This window comes from Thermobia domestica, chromosome 17 (assembly GCF_964235325.1).
Source record: "Thermobia domestica chromosome 17, izTheDome1.hap1.1, whole genome shotgun sequence".
Taxonomy (NCBI): Eukaryota; Metazoa; Arthropoda; class Insecta; order Zygentoma; family Lepismatidae; genus Thermobia; species Thermobia domestica.
The window spans coordinates 10,968,353-10,987,307 of NC_137470.1; the positions used below are offsets into that span (position 1 = coordinate 10,968,353).

Below are 18,955 nucleotides of genomic sequence, written 5' to 3' on the forward strand. Positions count from 1 at the left end.
ATCGAACCCCGGACGGCTCGCACCAAAGAGGGGATCGCTAGCAACTACACTACGTGGGGAAACAGGTTACAGAAAGGTGTGTTTGTACAGTAACGTCTGCTTAATTTAGCAGTAATATTTTACAAAACTATTTAATGTTATTATTTCAAAAGTTGGTACTTTTTAAACTTCGATTTTCTAAGGTAAGCAAGTTTCATTGTGTATATTGGAAACTTATGTTTTGCTTTCTGTTTTTTGTGTTTTCTGCCAAGATTTTCCAGTCCACTCGCAAAGCAACACTGCTTAGCTATACCCTTGAGGTGGCAGTGATTATGGCCTCTTACTGAGTGTCCCTGAGGCAGCATTCCTGTATCTCCCCCTCACTTCTTAACACCCCACCCCCGTCCTACCTTTCTTTCCTCTCAAGCCGCGAACACTTCAGCTCTTGTTGATTAATATCGGCCTTGGATGTTTGGCTGCATTTGTTGCGTTTTGGTCTTACCAGAGGAATGTTGTGTATTTCAGCTGCTGTGCTTATGCAATGGATTGCCATTGGAGGAGGATCAGCGTCATTACTCCAAAGTTCAAGTAGTCAACGTAAGAGCTGAGATTTCGGCGCGAAACGGGAACACATCTTCCAGGAGGATGGCAGCACTTGTAGTGGTCAGCTGTTCCACAGCAGGCAGAAGCATCGCAGCGACATCGAGCCGCAGAAGCTTCACTGTCACTTCTACCGTCGGCTGTGATGTTCTGTGTTCGAGTACCGTGCACAAGGTTCCAGGTTTGGCGCAATTGGCGTCCAGCTGTTAACTGCGGATAGACGAAATAATGAGTTCGACGGCAGTTTGTAAGTTGATGAGCAGGTCTTGTAATGGCAGAGTTGCCAGTGCTCAATATCTATTTCCCTTGAAAATTCCGACAACTGAAGACTGTTTTCTTTCTTGTGATCTCACGTTGAGACCGTTTTTATTCTATGTTTGTGGTTGTGAACAAGTTTACATTTTAACGAAATTATCTGGTCATTTGTGTGTGTGAATCTATGCCAAAACCTAACGATGAAGACAGAGGTAGTTGAGCGAATGTGTACATATGTTGTGATAGCAATATTGCTTAACCAAGTCGCTAGTGAACTGACAAAACATAAAAGTAAGTGTTTATATTTATTTTTTCGTTTCAAATATTCAGTTGATAAATTGTGCTAATAAGAAAAAATGACATGTCAAAGTGAAGCTTGACATTTCAGTGAAGTTTGAAATGATCTTCTAAATTTACGTAGATATTTCAGGTAATTTTCTATGAAGTGTGATAGGAAAGGTTGTAAAACACAGGTCCCCTTCTAGGTCCACCACTCAGAAGCCAAGTTAGGTGAATTGCGACAAAGTAAAATATTTCAAACTGTTAACTAACCAAACTACCACTTGCATTTAAAAGGATTTCTTCCAATAATCTACATTATAAAATAACAGTGTGGGCAGAGCCCCGACATCCCCCAAACATATGTTATTTTAGAATATATATTATTAGAAGAAATCCTCCAATGCAAGTTGAATTTTGGTTAATTAATAATTTTGAATAATTTATTTTGTCGTAATTCGTCCAACTTGCCCTAAAAAAAAGTAACCACTAACATCAATAACACATCGGACAATGCAAAACAATATACTCATTCCGAACAAATGAATTTCAAAGAACACCACACTGTGTGCCCCCAAAACATTTTATAAACCATCAAAACCAAACACACATACAAACACATGAGAATCAAGAAATAGAACACTAAAAGTAACTATAAAATGTACACAGAACACACGACGTGTAGAGGAATGTATTGTAATATATAAATACTTCGACAGATTCACACAATACAATCACATATCACGTCTACCGCTAATGAAGAATTCAACAACTCCGAAGACTAAAACGAAACTGAATGGATTTTCGAATAATATAGAAAGCAAACTAAAATAAAATTTATGCACGTAAAATCAAAGAAATAATAAATAACTTCATTTATTTAAAATTATAATTAATTAAAACATTATTACTACTTTATGTATAAAACAATATACCTACATATGACTAGCGTGGTGTAATAAACAAACATGGTGGTGGACTGTTCAAAGATTGGAGTTTATAGTATCCTTAGTTTCGGTAATAATATATGTAAATAATAAAAAAAAAAATCCAACAAAGACTAAAGGAAAAGAAGACAAAGAAAGGATAAGAAACGAGAAGGAACCAAAGCAAGGTATGTAAAATATATTCCATTAGTTTTTATAAAAGGGGACCTGTGTTCTAGAACGTTCCCAGTGTGACATTAGTGTTGAGTTTATGCCGTGTATAAGTCTCGGGCTGTCATGCGTTTCAAGAAACACTATAATTAAAAATTTCTGTCTAGATATATGGGGTTCAATTTGCCATGGTCAATTTAGTCAAATTTATTCAATAGTATATTTCGTCCCAATCACTTGGACTTTATCAAGCTGTACAATTTGATCACGTAATGTGGTATATGGTGTGGGGAAAATTCCTTCGATTGGAACGAAATGTATTGTTAACTTGAATGCTGAATATTTTAGCTTTGAAAGTACGTGCAACAAGCAACTTAAATAGAAATGCTTATTTTTAGTAATTTGCACTACAGTTTTGGCAATATAAATCATAGATAATGGGTCTGGTAAAGACAGTGTAATAGTGCCGAAACTGTAATACAGATGACTAATAATAAGTATTTGTTTTGATCATATTTTATTTAAATTAGCTTGAAACATGGTGCAACATATTATTTAAATATTTTCTTTTTTCAATAATTACTAAGTAATAAGATAGCTTAACACAACTTACCGGAGTACTAAAAGCAAGAGTAAATTCTACATTGGCAGTATACTATAAAGTTTCAAAAATATTTGAATTGTCAAGTTGCAAGTCATAAAGCAATATCAAATCTAATAAGCTTTAATTCACTCTCCATAACATGATATATTTATTTATTGAACGAATTCCCAGGTACAGCATAATTTTGCCATTTTACACAGGGAAATGTTAACAGATAATACAACACCAATGTCAACAAAGAGTGCAAAAGTAATATTATATAGCCAATACGCGTATAATTACTCTGTCAAACACTGTGAAGCTCGAAAAAAAATGTCCACCTCAATTGTTAGATGATTGTAATAGTTCAGTATTTTGTGAAAAAAAGACCTCTGTATAATTTCCAACCTGGGGTGGGCAAGATGGAATAGGTGGGTACTTCGAGTTTTGCGTCAAGGGCTACGTAAGGATGGTGCTTGAGGTAGAGTTTCCGATCTTAAGTTCCCATTAACTACCCTATGAAGAAATTTCAGGTCGGGATTGTTTCTGCGTACTCCAGGTGTCTGAATATTAAGATATGGCATGAGATCATCCTTAGGTAATATTCGAAGTACGGGAACACAAAAGCGTACTATAGCAATAAAGAAATTGAGAATAGAATCAAGTCTAGAGAGATATAGTACGCTTTCAAGACCTATTAGATATCAGAATTCGTTTCGTGTTATAATTCCTAACACAAACATGTGGTTGATACATAGTTATTGATTGAGCACACGGTGTATGTGGAGTAACACATATCTGTGACATTTTAACGAGTGATAGTATTAAAGTTCATCAAATTTTGCACAACCACATTGAAGATATATTAAAATATATACATCTGATTACATTTGTAACTTGGTCAGATGTTGTATAGGATTTACATGTTTACCTAAACACACTAATACTTGTGAAATTAGCAGCTGGAATTGGGTTGGGAAAAAGTGTGTTGAATTCTTATACACGGGATAACTTCGCAGTGGCTAAAATTTTTGTTACCGGAAATGTCATGATAATACTAAGGAAATAGGGCTGTGACAGATCATAGACTTCAAGCGGATAAAATTTAGATTAAGACATTTTTTTTTAAAGTCTCACTTGACAGTTGTGATTTAGATAGGCAAAATTGTCTTGTCAAATTGTGGAACAAGGTTGCAGTTTGATACAATCTTCATTTCGTTTAGCTGCACAAATTTTTTCTTTAATGTTTACGTTTATTTGGGTTCTGTCGCATGAGAAAATGAAGAATTAAGACAGAGGAAGATATAAAACTGTCTGAAGGGCTGAAAACAACAACACTCTAATTTCTTGCTTGGAGATAAATAGATTTCCTTTCGGCACATTTTATACAGGTATAGCCTTATATTTCAAGATTTTTTTTTTTTTTTTTTTTTTTGTGCGATACAAGTCCTCGAAGTCAGGAAAAATTAATATTGGAATGGAATTTCCAAACGAGACAGAAGTTAAAGCGTTAACTTACCAAAATTTATTTATTTGTTTATTTATTTAAGAATTTAGTATTGAATTCCTCAAACCGAAGCATTCAGTCAATTGTGTTGGTAGGCCTATGTCGTTCTTGAAAAGCAGTCACTACTATATAGCCAGGAGTGCAGGATATTCAAAGTATCATATAAGTATTTAGCAAGTAGAACCATTAAACACTGTAAACTTTAATCTACCTAAGTACAATATTGTTTGACTTTTTCGATGCTGCTACAAAACGTGACGTCATTCTAATCCAATAATAGAACAACTTTTTTTGGTAATTGAGAACTAAACACAATACAATATATGGATAGGGTGCGAAACTCGGTTTTCTCAAAGGAAAATCATAAATAAATGTGTAGTAATTAATAAACAAACATTTTAGTACTAAATTTTTATGTAGTGTATATTAAATAAATGCACTATCTGGTAATTCGTTGTTGTTCACCTCCTAAAATTATATATATAGTTCTGAAAATCAGACCCGTGACGAAATTGCTGCGTAAGCGGACGAAATAATTACCCATTGTTATTTTTAAAAATAATATACATGAGGTACAAATCCAGAAATTGCTTCTAAAAGAATGAGTACTTAAAGAAGTGTAACAATATTTTAATGGTTTATTATGTAACAATAAGTTATTTCCAGGTTTTATGATTGAGGTCACACGCATTCACAGCCAAGCTAACGTATCTTGTTGCTTAAAAATCATAATGGGTTATATGTATATTCTTTTCTTTCTGAAGTTTGTTGTTTGTTTATACATTTTTTTTACAGGGCAGTACACGGTAAGTGTTCTTATTGTTCTGCAATGTTTTTGAATTTTACTCTATGTGCCCAATTTATTGCAGGAGTTTGTCAAATGCAAAGTTCGAAACCTTTCAAAATTAAGCAAGTTTTCAGAAAACGTTGCGTGCAAATAACGAATAAATTTGGCGGGTATACAACTTCTATCATATCAGTTGCAGGGGAGCTGAAAATTCTGTGAAATTTCATGAATGTTTAATATTTTTAGTTTTGAGGAAGGCGAATTTTGCATTTTACAGGTTGAATTGTTTCCTGAATGATGTCTTCAAAATAAGTTTTTAAGTAAATTATTTCTGACTGTGTGTTCTAAAACACCAATAAAAATCGATATTTCCAAAAATAGTGCACGTTCGGATTGCAACTCTACTCTAGTAGGCTGAAGCCGATTGTTGTAAAGTATGAAAAACGGAAAATGGGAAAAGTGATTTGCGTGGTAGTAATTACATTCATTGTTCACTGCGAAGTGAGAGTCCGCGGGCGACCACTGGAGAGTTAATTATGAACCTTAAAAAGCAAATTTTAATCCAAGCCAACAACCGGGAAAATACAGTGCAAAGGTCGAACAATTACTGACAGGCTTACAGTACTTTTTTTTCTTTTCTTTTTTTTTTTTTTTGTGATTACGAAGAGCAAAAGTTTTATTGTGTATTTTGTACAATAAAACATAGTTTCTATGTTCAAATATTGTTTTTCTTGCTTATGCCTCAGTTTCAGTCTTATTTTAGGGTTATCCGAAGTGCCCTTGGCATCCGATTCCGCAGATAATCGAAGCTTTAGTGTACTTAAAAAAAAAAAGTTTGCCATTTTATGTAATAATTGTTGCCTTACTGAACGCAAATTGTTTCTTCACCTTGTACAGGCTAATAAAATGTCTCTAAGGCCGGTAGCATGGGTACTACCTTTACCTTCACTCTTCAGAACTGACGTACAGACACAACTAGCCTGCGTCAAAACGCATTTTTTGATTTTCGAAGTACTTATGATATTGGCTTGTATTCCGGTATCTATTATAAAACCAGTAACAAAAGATTGGGTACTTTCAAGTCCGTTGTTTTCGAATTGGTATTCATCCCCCCCCCCCCCAAAAAAAAAAAAAAAAAAAAAAAAACAGGCCATCGAATCATTAATATTGGCAAGGATCTTGTCCAGAGGCCCACTACATGAATAAGTATGCTGGCAAATTTCATTTACCCGTCTAAGTTCAGAACAATTACTTAACTCGAATCAGTTTTTGAGGTCTTTGAGACGAACAGTGACAGTTTCGATGTCGTTTAATTCCCAATTCAGCCCCCATTAGTACTCCTAAGGGAAGATGGTGACATGTAAAAATAGTTAAAAATGGCCGATATTAGTGTCGAATTCATAGTTTCCGGGGTCCCTAAGTTGATTGGTGACAGTTTTGGTGGCCTTTATGTCCAGAATGAAACGTATTCTCCCCGTGCAAAGAACGACTCTTCTGCTAGCAAATAATAAAACAAGAATTTTAGGAGTGATACAAACAATGGATCAAAATAATTACGATCTCGGCCAAGAACTTTACGAATGAACCAAAAAATGCATCAAAAGATTGTGATATTGGCCAATAATTTCTGGATCAGGGCCCACAAAATGTTTGAACAACCAGCCCAAAATGGGGTGGCTAAATCAAGTTTTCGTTTTTTTTTTTTGTTTTTTTTTCGGAATAAGCACATCATATGGAGTTAAGTGATAGTTTGGGTTTGGCTACACTATATGTAGTTCTCCAGATACAAGACCTACAAGAAAATTTTTGCCTGAAATATATTGGATCTTTTGATCCAAAACTATCCATCACTTTGAGCAAATGAAAATAATTTACAAACCCATTGAGAAGTACGGACATATACAAGAGAAAGAATACTTTTAGCAATTATTATGTATGAATTTTGACCATTCCTTCCTTCAGTCAAGGCGTTTGAGAACGCATATTCATCAACTCCTGAGAAATGGTAGGCTTGCGTTTAAGAAAGTATGTTGTAGTGCATGGACGTAAAAGAGCAGAAAAGGCTAGTTGAGGTTGTAATAATGTTAGGAACAGTACAAGAGAAACTGAAAGCATGTATTTTTTCGAAAATAAAAGAAAGAAAAATTACGGAGTAGTTGATTCGAGTGAATATCCGTGCATGTAAAGTCTTATACCTCCCACATTCCTTCCCTCACTTTTGGACTCGTCGTTTCGTGCGAGGTGGTTATTATCCGCTTGCGAGATCTGCCTTCTCTCCGAAACCAGCTTCCAAAGTTAGTGACCTCAGGGAAAGTATGGAGAAACGTTTATTCCACGACTTTAGATCCCCAATTTTTACCCACAATGTGTGATAATCCCATCTCTTTTGGATATTTATGTCCAATGTAGAAAATATATATGTTCATGACACTAAGAGGAAAGAATTATTGCTTCCAGATTATCCCTTTAATAAGATTGTGTCTGTTGCAAAAATATACTTTGATCATGGTTCTCACGGACTGGCGAAAAGGTTCGTACCGAAAAGATGATTGGTTAGAATCATTATACCCCTTACCTGCGTGGCGTATTCTCTAAGAAGTGGCGGTCGTTCTTCGCAGAAGCTGAGGTCTGTATTGTAGTACTGCAGAGGGCACGGTGGCTCAGTGGTAGAACACGTATCTTTAGTGCACGGGGTGTCTGGTTCGATCCCCGGCCAAGTAACTTTGTGGTAGACAACATCGTGTCCATGGGGTTTCTCAGGGTACTTCCGTTTCCTCCCAGTTTCTCATTCCACCAATTCTTCTATAATTATTCACTTTCCTTAATCATCATCTCTCTTAGCCGAACAGGCATAAACGTGGGACGTTCAACTGAAGTATTTCATTTCATTTTTTCTAGTACTGCAACCAGCTGCCTTGGTTGGTTCCTTTATTCCTTCCAGCACCAAGGCTATGCCAGACATGAATCTACAGTTTAAAGTGGAATCCGAACCGCCGTAATACGTTCAGTGCTCTTCCAGCGGGAATCGAACCCGGGACCCCGTACAGAAATTTTATTTGCACTCAATTTATTACTAGTTATTTCTAAGTAAATAATTTTGTGAAAAGTAACTTGTTTTGTTTTACAAATTCTTGTGTTATTCAAGCAAAACTTGTAGTTTACTATTATTATTAGGGAGTGGTCCCGGGTTCCATTCCCGGTGGGGGCACTCGGTCGAAAAAGTGTAAAAAGCTTTTTTCAGGCCAGCCTTCCTGAATGAGGTTTTCCTGGGTTTTCCTCATTCACACCAGGCTAATGTCGGGATGGTACCTAACATAGAGGTCTCAGGCCGCTTCCTTCCTTCCGCAATTTTTTCTTCCTTCCTTTTCCTCCAATCAAGTGATCGCCGAGGTACGTCATCTCTCATACGTGACGAGCTAACGTGGCGGTAGAAGTCGAAAGCCCAGAGATGTACGAGTAATTCCTAAATCCCCAAAGGTTGTTTCTTGGCATTGGTATTATGAATCTATTTGATAAAACTGAAACGGCAAGAACACACGTACGCAAGGGCGGATCCAAGGGGGAGCTATAGGGACTATAGCCCCCCCCCTTGATGCTCAGGTATACACTGAATAAAATGGACTTCAATCCTGTTTTACACTGGATAAAGCGGCAAACTATGGTTTAGCCCCTCCCTTAATCATATACTGGATCCGCCACTGCACGTACGTGCAATATGATACACAGCTGTGACGTAAACTTTAAAGTGATTAAGGCAGTACAGGACAGAAAACTTAATAGGTGATAAATTTTAAGATTTTATGATTTGCGTGTCTATATACAATTCGTTAATAGACAGTAAATAATTATATATTTGATTTTTGTGGTATTCCCCAAAATCGATTATCATTTGCTTAAAGTAATCAACCAACAAAAGCGGTACCTTCAAATAATTTTTGCTTTGTTATTGAAGACCATTAAAAAGTGATTAAAATGTTCATTTTGCGGTGGCACAATTTTACAGCAAGCTTCAGAAGAGCACCGTAAAATATTCCCAGGTAGAAATTACGTGAAATACTATCTCCTATCGTCCCTTTACATAAAGACGGTAGTCACTACTCCAAGTGACAATTATGGGATAATAAAATATCTTTAGAGGTGCAAAATATTAACTCATGTTAAGAGTACTTCCGTTATAAGTTATTCCGTGAAAACCGTTTAATCTAAGCGTCTACTATTATAGAGGTTGTATATACAGTATTTGATCATATATTGTATTTGCGTCTATAAGCGGCATTTTCTTTTTTATGAAATGTCCGACGATTATACCTTTTAGGCTAAGGGAGATGGTGGGAAGAATTGGTGGAATGAGGATGTAGAAGAAAACGGGAGTACCGGAGAAAATCCACATACACGATGTTGTCTACCACAAACTTAGTTGTCCGGGGATAGAACCCGTTTTTTTTTTATCTTTTTTAAGATAAAAATGGTATGTGTTTTGTAGCACGGATAAGAAAAAATCGCATTTATTACTACTAGATTGTTAGGAGTTTAATGTAAATAATAAAGCCTTTGAGAATAGGCACTTATAATTAAATTGCCTTAGACTTAAAGAAAAAAATACAATCAGGTAGAACTTCAAATGATTATCGTTTTACGTATTTTAAGCTTCAAATTCCTCGAGACGACAAAAGATTTTGAACGGAATAATAACACAAATTCCCTGCATTTAGTCGACATTTAATTTCATCGTGGATATGATTTTTGGATCTGTTAATATTGATCCTAGATACTTGAAAGTATCCGCTTTGTCGAAAGTATTAGATATTTTAATGCATTCATAATTTGCGTTATTATGGTCTTGGTGAACTTCCATGTATTTAGTTTCCTCTGCGTTTATTTTTAAGTCCATATGTCCCTGTAACCATCTAATAAGACTTCTGCATTTCTTTCTGTTGTTTTGTTATCCTCTATTATATTTAGATCATCAACATACGCCATAACCTGGTGAATACCATTCAGCTGTAGGTTTTTGATTTTCCTTATAGCGTATTCCAGAACAAAATTGAATAATAATGGCGTCAAAGCATCTCCTTGTTTCAGACCATTCTCGACGTGAAAGCCCGTGGACAAGAATTTTCCTACTCAGACTTCATTTTGGAATTCATTTAAACATATCTTAATTAATCTAGGTTGTTTTTCTTCTACATATATACAAAACAGATTTAATTTTAACTGATGCGAATACGGCTGAAAATTGCTGTACCGGTGGGCAGTGGAAAACTCAACGTATTAGAAATTTATCAACAATTTTACACGACCATCTCGTATTAAGAGCTGTCATATCGCCTCTCGATATTCAATAACCTACTTCGAGAACAAATGTATTGTCAACTTGTTCTTTGACAGGAAGAAAGAGTCAACACATTGTGTCGATGCGTAGGGGGCAATGAAGGGTCAAAGAGGGTAACACTCAAGGCCCAATAATGTAAACGAAAGCTTTCGAAGGCACACTCCCCAAAAAACATCTGACAATCGCTCCCATTCATACAACATTTTGACATTTTTGGAGTAGGCGTATCGTACGCGGTAAGAGTGGCGACCAGAAATACATTGAAGTGAAGGTGATGGAGCCACCCACGGGAGACTTGCACGGGGATGCAGTAGCGTGGACGAGTGAGTGTTCCAACGTGGGTTGCTCAAGTAGAAATGTCTCTAAATATTGACTCAACACATGCATATGTAATGCGGTACATGGAAAGGATAAAAAAGGACAACTTATCCTTTAAGAGCGGCTTGTCGTATTCGGCCATCTTGGATACTTAAGTCTCTCGACCCTAAATCAACACGTCTTTTATTTATACGACTATATTTTCCCCCTCCCCTTCATCATTTACAGACATGTGTGTCAGCTGTGTTTATATATATATATATATATATATATATATATATATATATATATATATGGTCAACATCTTTTCCCTGTAGAGTTTTCTTTTTAGTGTTTTCTCTTCAAATGTAGGGCAAAACGTGTGTACTATTTTCAGTTTGATAAATATGATACTGACTTCCATTTCGGTTTAAAAAAAAAAAAAAAATTACAGAAATAATTATATGGAAAAAGTTTCATCACCCGATCTAATCCGTATTTACAGCATGTTCAAAAACAACATGAATTCTCACATGAAAACATGAGAAAAAAATAGATTAATATGGGTGCACAAATGCATCATTTTACCCCGAAGAAAGGGCGCAGCCCTTTAGACGGGCAGACCGTAAAAAAAACGCATCATTTTGGAGTTAAAACTAGCCGAATATTGGTTTCAATTCGTAACACGAGTACAAAATATCGGGTAAACTAACGTATAGGTATTTTGTCTCCAGATCATTGGCGTCAGCAACACATAAACTTTGGTAGGGACAGACAACCGGGGAGATGGGGTATATGGAATACCTCCAGGAAAGCGGAGAGTCCTCCCCTGGGAAATAATTTTAAAAAAATTGTCTTCGTACATTACGTTTTAAAGCATTTTTTCAGGGGGGATGTACTACTAAAAATACGCACACAGACTTTAGTTTGTTTATTTAAACAGTAAAATTCAACCTTCTTTTACAACTGTAGTTAAATGATGCCAAGTGTATGTCAAAAATAAGATAATAACAAAAGGTAGTTTGAAGAGAATACTCAGAAATAAGTTTGAAAACGGGTTTTAGGTCTACAAGCCTACAACTAATGTAAATGAGTCTCAGCAATGTATAGTTTAAAAATTAGTTGAAAATTATATTTTCTTTAGCTAAACTAAATTCGCTTTGCGGCTGGCTATCTGAGCAAAATCAGTTTACCCCACCTTCACCTTTCTAGGGTTAAAAACTGTCTGCATTGTTTCCCAATTGGTAATATATTTCTGTGATACTTTTTTTTTCATATCCACTTTGCCTAACATTGTTTTGTGAACGTAGCAAACTGTTATATGGTTGAGCCTGTTTTGAGTCATAAGTGACTTAAGATATTTGAAATATTGGGAGGGGGTGTACGAAAATTGTCTTACAAATATTGCGGGTGACACATCCCCGATGCTCCAGATTCCATTAATGCACCGTTGGATGTCGGACGTGTGGCCCCGATCATGTCATGAACCTCCTTCTATGTTGCGGGGCTGACCCTACCGCTTCCCTTGAACCACAATTTTCTTTTACCTGAACTTGATCTAACATTTCGTTCTGAAATTGACACACAATCATAGTCATACGCCTTGCAAATAAAATCCGAAAAATAAACACTGCTGAACAAGACTGCACTTATTTAATATAAAAACACATTTACACGTGACGTTTCGATCTTCTAGCCAAGATCCTCATCAGACGTACAGTACATCAGACATATAGACTATCAGAGGTGTACGTCTGATGAGGATCTTGGCTAGAAGATCGAAACGTCACATGTAAATGTGTTTTAATGTTAAATAAGTGCAGTGTTGTTCAGCAGTGTGTTTATTTTTCGGTTCTCAAATTATGACCATTTTTTTTATTCTCCCGTCCTATTTCCTGCTGGCTTTAAGTCCGAAACAACGCATTTTTTGATCCATGCTGGTTAATATTTTTTTATCTTCACGTTTTCGTGAAACGACTCATTTCCCAAAGTGTTTTGATATTTCCGAAATTTCTGTACAATACCAAAATTAGCAAAGGAAAATTTTAACGAACCAGAGAAGATAATTCGGAAAATATTTCCGGTAATTACCTCTTGGTCCTGGAAAATAGTGTAATCTGAACGTACGCATATCAGTTTTCGAAAACAACCAAGGGAAGAGGGCGTGGTGACTCAGTGGTAGAGCGCTTACCTCTGGTGCGTGGGGTTCCTGATTCGATTCCCGGCGAAGTACATTTGTGGTGGACAATATCGTGTCTGTGGTGTTTTCTCTGGGCACTTCCGTTTCCTCTCACTTTCTCATTCCACCAATTCTTCCATCATCATTCAATGGCCTTAATCATTGTCTCCCTTAGCCTAAAGGGCATATTCGTTAAATTGAAATATTTCGTATATATCTAACCCTTTTAATTTCCAATCTTAACAAAATTCCGCATTTACTGTGTAGACCCTTCTCCACTATTTGTTCGTCTGTCGTGCGCACCTTTTGGTGCACGGAGTTTCGTTCTCCGTGGAAGATCTTTGAATTTTGAACACGGTGGTTTGGATTCAATCTGCAGATTCACGTCTCAATAGTCTCAATGTTGAAAAGGGACGTTAAACTCAAAAGAAACCAACCCTCCTCGTACTTTTTCCTTGCGAATGTGTATTGAATAAAATTGTTCAGAGGCGGAAATAATAAATAACAACAATATTTTTGCATCTATCGCACCGGTCCTTAAACGTATAAGATACTAGCAGCGTTCACCCCGCTTCGCTGCGGTCACCCCGGAACGCAATAAACTTTGTTACTTAGATAATTTTTACTTTTTCGCTTTCAAGTGATATGATAAAAACCATAGAAGATTGCAGTAAATCTTAACATTATATCGCCTGTCATTTATGTTAACCCGCCCCGCTTCGCTGCGGTCATCCCAGTGCTGGCATATTGTAAAAGTGTCTGTAAAAATAAGCAAATCAATTAAAAAATTTTAAACAGAAGATTCAAGCTATTTTCCGCTGTATATCGCCTGTCATTTATGTTAACCCGCCGAGTGACACGGTCATGCGGGTTGCATATAAATACGTTTATTTTTACCTATGATGAACTAATAACAAAGGATTTGTACGTTATGGACACTTGAATGGTCAATTATCTCAAGACACTGGTAATTAAAAATTAAAGTGATATGATAAAAACCATCTAGGGTCCAAATCCTAATAACCCCCCAAAAATGAAAGAAATTGGTTCAGCCGTATTAGCGTGATGAGCGGACAAAAAATTGTACGTTCTCTTTTATATATATAGATAAGAAAATAATTGTCTTGTAATGAACCATAATGAAATGAAATGATTTTGGCTTGTTTTATGTGTTAATGCTGTGTGAAAAACTCTTTAAGTTTAGAAAATTCGATAGTATATAAAATTTACACATTAGTCTAATTGGTCGTAAATGAATAAAACCAAACCACTTGGCGTGACATCTCTTTGTGAGCCATCGGTTAGCGACAGACCCTAGCGACTAAACACGTAGTCAGCGCGCTGCGTCGCCCTGTTTCTAACAGGTTGTCAACAGCTTTCTTAGACCTAGCGTCCGTCACGTCTTTTATTCACGCGACTCCCCAGTTTGTCTCACGACGCTCGGTGGACGCCGGGCAGGAATCGAACCCGCGACCACTAGACTACGGTTTTCTGTTCCCAAATAAATAGAATGCATTTTAATTTTTTTTTTCTGTTTGTTCATCTACGAGATACAGGCATAAAAGTACTTCAAAGAAATGAATTCATTTAGACCAGTATTTTCCCACACCGAGCATTTTGAACATGGGTAGTTCTTCTTCTGACATCTGTTTGTGACTGCGCATCTTAGTATCTCACGAACAACCACTTAAAGTGCGCACTAATGATCCCTTACTCGTGATTATCATTCTCACCAGAGTAATTAGAACCATACTAGTTATTATCACCCGGTGTATTTTCTTGGGTCACTTTGCGATATGGTCTAATTTAATCGTCTCGCATGAACACAAACATATATACTCGTAAACATTTTCTGCTTTTTTTTTTCTTTTACGATCATTTCTTCTTATTTTCCGATAATCATCAAGGCTATTAACACTAGTTAACACTCGCTAGTTTTCGGAACATGGTAAACGTGGCATTCGACACAACAGCGTATGTATAGCTTCCACAACTGACACGATCTGCCGTCTCACAGTTGTACTCTAAGTGGCTAAGCAAACGGCTTCAAGTCTACACTCATACAACATAAGAAAAAAAAAACTTTTCCATATTTCGTTCGTGTTTTTTTTTTATGTGTATTTATCCCTTTTTCCGCTTTTATGACAACACAAGACACCTGCGCCATGCTTGACTCGGCCAGTCAGGTGACCTAGAATGCGTCAGCACGGGGTTAACCTTGATTGGGGAGTTTTGTACCCCTCTCTCCTGCCTCACGTCTTTCGGTTTTTTCTTTTAGGCCTTCACTTTTACTTCTTCAAGCCAAGGCAAAGTCACATTCCACATGTAAGCGATAAAGTACAGTACACACTTTATATATATACGACTTTATTCTTGTATGCGAGATTCAAATGGTCAGCAACAAAAGAAAAAAATCTGGTTCCTTCCAAGCTTCTAAAGGTTTATAAATATGGTATCTTGCTGAGCTTCGTTGACTATAGCTAGTGAGCCAAGTTGAAAAACGTCCCACAAGCTTAATAAATTAACCTGTTGTTTTGTGTAAGTACTTAACAATCTGATACATGATTCATTCACGTACCACAACTGTGGCTATACCTTCTTCTGATGTTGCAGCATTCTCTAAGGCTTCTTCTTCTTGTTGAAACCTCGTGGGTCGAATCGTTGGAGGAATACACTAGGAGGTGTTGCCTCATGTAGGAGTTTCAGTTCATGTAGATTTGTCGATATTTACTCTCTTGACATAATGAAATTCGCTTTTGTATATGAGCAAAGGATAGAAACTGTTCGATTAACACTTTTGAGTGCTGGGCTCTGAATGCAGACTTTCTGAAGAATGCTTGGTATTTTTGCAACCTTTTAAAAAAAGTATATATCTCAAAACCTAGAAAAGCTAAAATAATACAACATGCACCGTTTAAAATTTTAGGGCTTGCTCTTTGTTCTTATGTATAATTAGCTGAAACACCCATTCTTCGCGTGGGTCAGATAAAATATCTATGTAAACAAACTGAATAACGAAAGAAAAAATCAGTCCAGCCTTGTTAGCCATATTTGAGAAACTGTTTTTTATTATTTATTTATTTATTTATTTATTTATTTGTGTCCTCCTTTAGCTTCTAATGTTGTTACTTTTAAGTTGGACAAATATTTCCGTGACGTTTGATCAATCTAATACATAAAAATGAAAGTATGTATGCGACTTAATAATACTTGAACCACACAACCGATCTCGGGTCAAATTTTCAACTTAGATGAGGTTCGAGCCTGGGTTGTTTTTTATCATTTCACTTTGTCGGTGCAACTTAGGGAAGATATTTAAAAATCGAAAATGACCTATATTAGTGCCGAATCCATAGTTTTTGGGGTCGCTGAGATGAACAGTGACACTTCTGATGCCGCTTAAATCCAAATTAAGGCCTTTATGTCCAAAATAAAACATATTCTCCCCGTGTGGAAAATGGGTATTCTGCAAGTCATTTATAAAAGATTTTTTTTGGAAATCAGTATTTGAAAATAAATATATTGCAAGGAAGGTTTTTTTTTAAACAAAGGACAAATGTTTTGTACTTAAACTGTATTTTAAAAAAAGGAAATAAAGTTCTCATTAAAAAAAAACGAGAACTGAATCTTTTCTTTCTTTTTTGTGCATTTTTTTGACAGGAAATGCAACAAGTCTTTCTTCTTCTGCCTTTTACCGATGACCTTGTCCTGAAAGTGGGGAGGGGGGAGCTGAGGCATCTTTCCATGGATGACAGAAGGGATGCGATTTGCAGCGGGGTCAAAGGCCAGTCTTCATTGAGGAGACAAACGGCGTGTCTCCTTCGTTTCTACTTCCTGTGTCAAAGCAACACTTCCGGAATCCCTCCCCTCCCTTACTTTTTCATCAACGATTATTTCTCTGCTTCAGACATTATAAATTCGCGATCTTGGCAGTCGAGTTTAATCGGGCCCGAGCTGAATAATTGAGCTTTGAGCATAATGCGAGCGCAGGTTCAGAGTAATGAGCCAGAAAGAGTACGACCTGCCTTGCCGCGAGCCACATTGAGGATGGTGATCCCGACCAGCGCGAGTCTAGATTGCAACATAGGTAGCCCGTATTTGTGTTACACTTAGGGATGGGCACGAGTCGAGCTAAAACTCGACTCGACTCGAAACTCGAAGGGAATTCGAGTCGAGTCCCGAGCTGAGTCACTGTTTTGAGGTCGACTTTCGAGTCGAGTCGAGTTTGATAAATGGCTCGCTCGTTTAGCTCGTGTTAACTCGTTTTGAAATTATGGCTTCATTAGATCGGAAAACGAAAGTTATGAGAAATGTAAAGAGGGAATGTGGAATATTTTTAGTGTTACTCACGAGATGGGACACTGCTCGCATCTCGTCTCGTCTTGATTAACAAGAAGACAATGGATGTTTATAACAAGACATTCTTAAATGACGTGAGCACCAATATAAGTATATACTGTAGTTCTTTCCACCAAGGCTGAGACCTGCACATTCGAAGTTTTGAACCGAAGCAGAAGCCCAACCCGGGTAGTGATGTTAACCGATTCAGCTCAGTTCAACTGAGCGAACAGCTCGGGCCGAATCGGTTGAGATTAGTCACCCACTCGGCTCAAGTGAGCCATCGGCTCGAGTCGGCTCTGTTGGTGTGAACCATCAGCTCGGTTTGTTTAGGCTCGGTTGGGTCAGCTGTCGGCTCGGCTCGATAATGAGTGATCTCTGAGCCGAGCCACTCGAGCCATTGAGAACTCTAAACCCGGTCGAGGAGTTTTAAGCATGCTTGGCTGGCGCCCTCTAACTTTTATATATATACAGTGGCAAAGGGAAGGGGGGCGGAGGGGCTGTCCCCCCCAAAGAGGTGCGACAATGTACTTTGGTACTTTGATGTTTGTAATTTATTATATATTTTTATGTTTATATATATATATATATATATATATATATTTGTAATTTTTCTATATGTACTTATAACAGCACTTGCCCGCCCCCCAAACACACATCCTGACTACGCTACTATATATATATATATATATATATATATATATACCTGTATATATATACTAAGCTAAACTTTGAGAAGACGAAAATTAACGTTCCCAATTAATGATAGAGAAGAGAAGTTTCGTTTCCAAATTCTTCTTATGCTTACCATACAATGAAAATATCTTAAGTACATAAAGATATTGGGAAAACAAAAATTAATGTTTCCAATCAGGGATAGACATGTTTCGTTTCCCAGTTTTCTCGCTTCTTATAATACGAAGGAAATATAAAACATTGCTGAAACACATAAAACTAGTGACAAATTGAATTTTAACTTACTTTTTTCTTTTAAATTTAGTTTCCTTATGAACTTAAGTTCATAAATTCTTTAAGCTGATCCCCTGTCATAATACATTTCCGTTAAAGTTTCCTTAATTCGAATTTGGTTGAAACGGAAGTGTAGCATGTGTTGCGTATAAAAGGGAAGCGAGGATCTCAAGATGATATGAGAGAAAAGTGTCATCACGTGATCCCAGCTTCCGGGTAGATGTTGCTCTTTTCTCTCTCTCTCTCTCTCTCTCTCTGTGTGTGTGTGTGTGTGTGTGTGTTGAAGCTCCAAATGTTGACGAAAGTATCCATAGTATAAATTTTGTATAATGACGGATCAATACAAAAAATAAATAAATAAATAAATCATAAAATGATAAAATATAACGTATAAAAGATTCTATATATATGTATATAATTTTATTGTGCTGTTTTCCGTAGTTCAGTGATATTTGCAAGTCACCTGACAAACTAAACATGTATGTTAAATTAAGCAAAACTTCCTGGTAATATGGATACTGTGTGGTCAGCGTATTGATTATCAAGACTCTTTATTTCTGACTTTTTCACTGGAATTTACTATTTCAAATATAGTAACAAGGGTCTAGAGCTGAATGGTACTCACTAGGTTATGGCTCCTGATGATGAGTAAATTTAATAGGGGATGATAGAAGAACAATAAAAAGAAATGCAGAGATCTTATTAATCGCTTGTAGGGACAAAGGTTTCTAAATACACGGAAGTTCGACGGAA

The 18,955-nt window shown here is 36.6% G+C and overlaps 1 protein-coding gene across 4 annotated transcripts in view; it reads left to right on the plus strand.

The window, feature by feature from the left end:
* The window catches only part of Egfr (epidermal growth factor receptor), a 518,593-nt gene that overhangs the window by 405,170 nt on the left and 94,468 nt on the right, over nt 1-18,955 (plus strand). For 2 of the 4 annotated variants that reach the window (XM_081743730.1, XM_081743733.1), the window contains exon 2: nt 505-1,125. The exons of 1 other annotated variant lie outside the window; for it this stretch is intronic. In XM_081743730.1, coding sequence (XP_081599856.1) covers nt 1,035-1,125 — 91 coding nt within the window. In that variant the 5' untranslated portion in view covers nt 505-1,034. Of the gene's footprint in view, nt 1-504; nt 1,126-2,077; nt 2,228-18,955 lie in introns of those variants that run through there. One more of the 4 variants, XM_081743732.1, reaches the window with a different exon arrangement.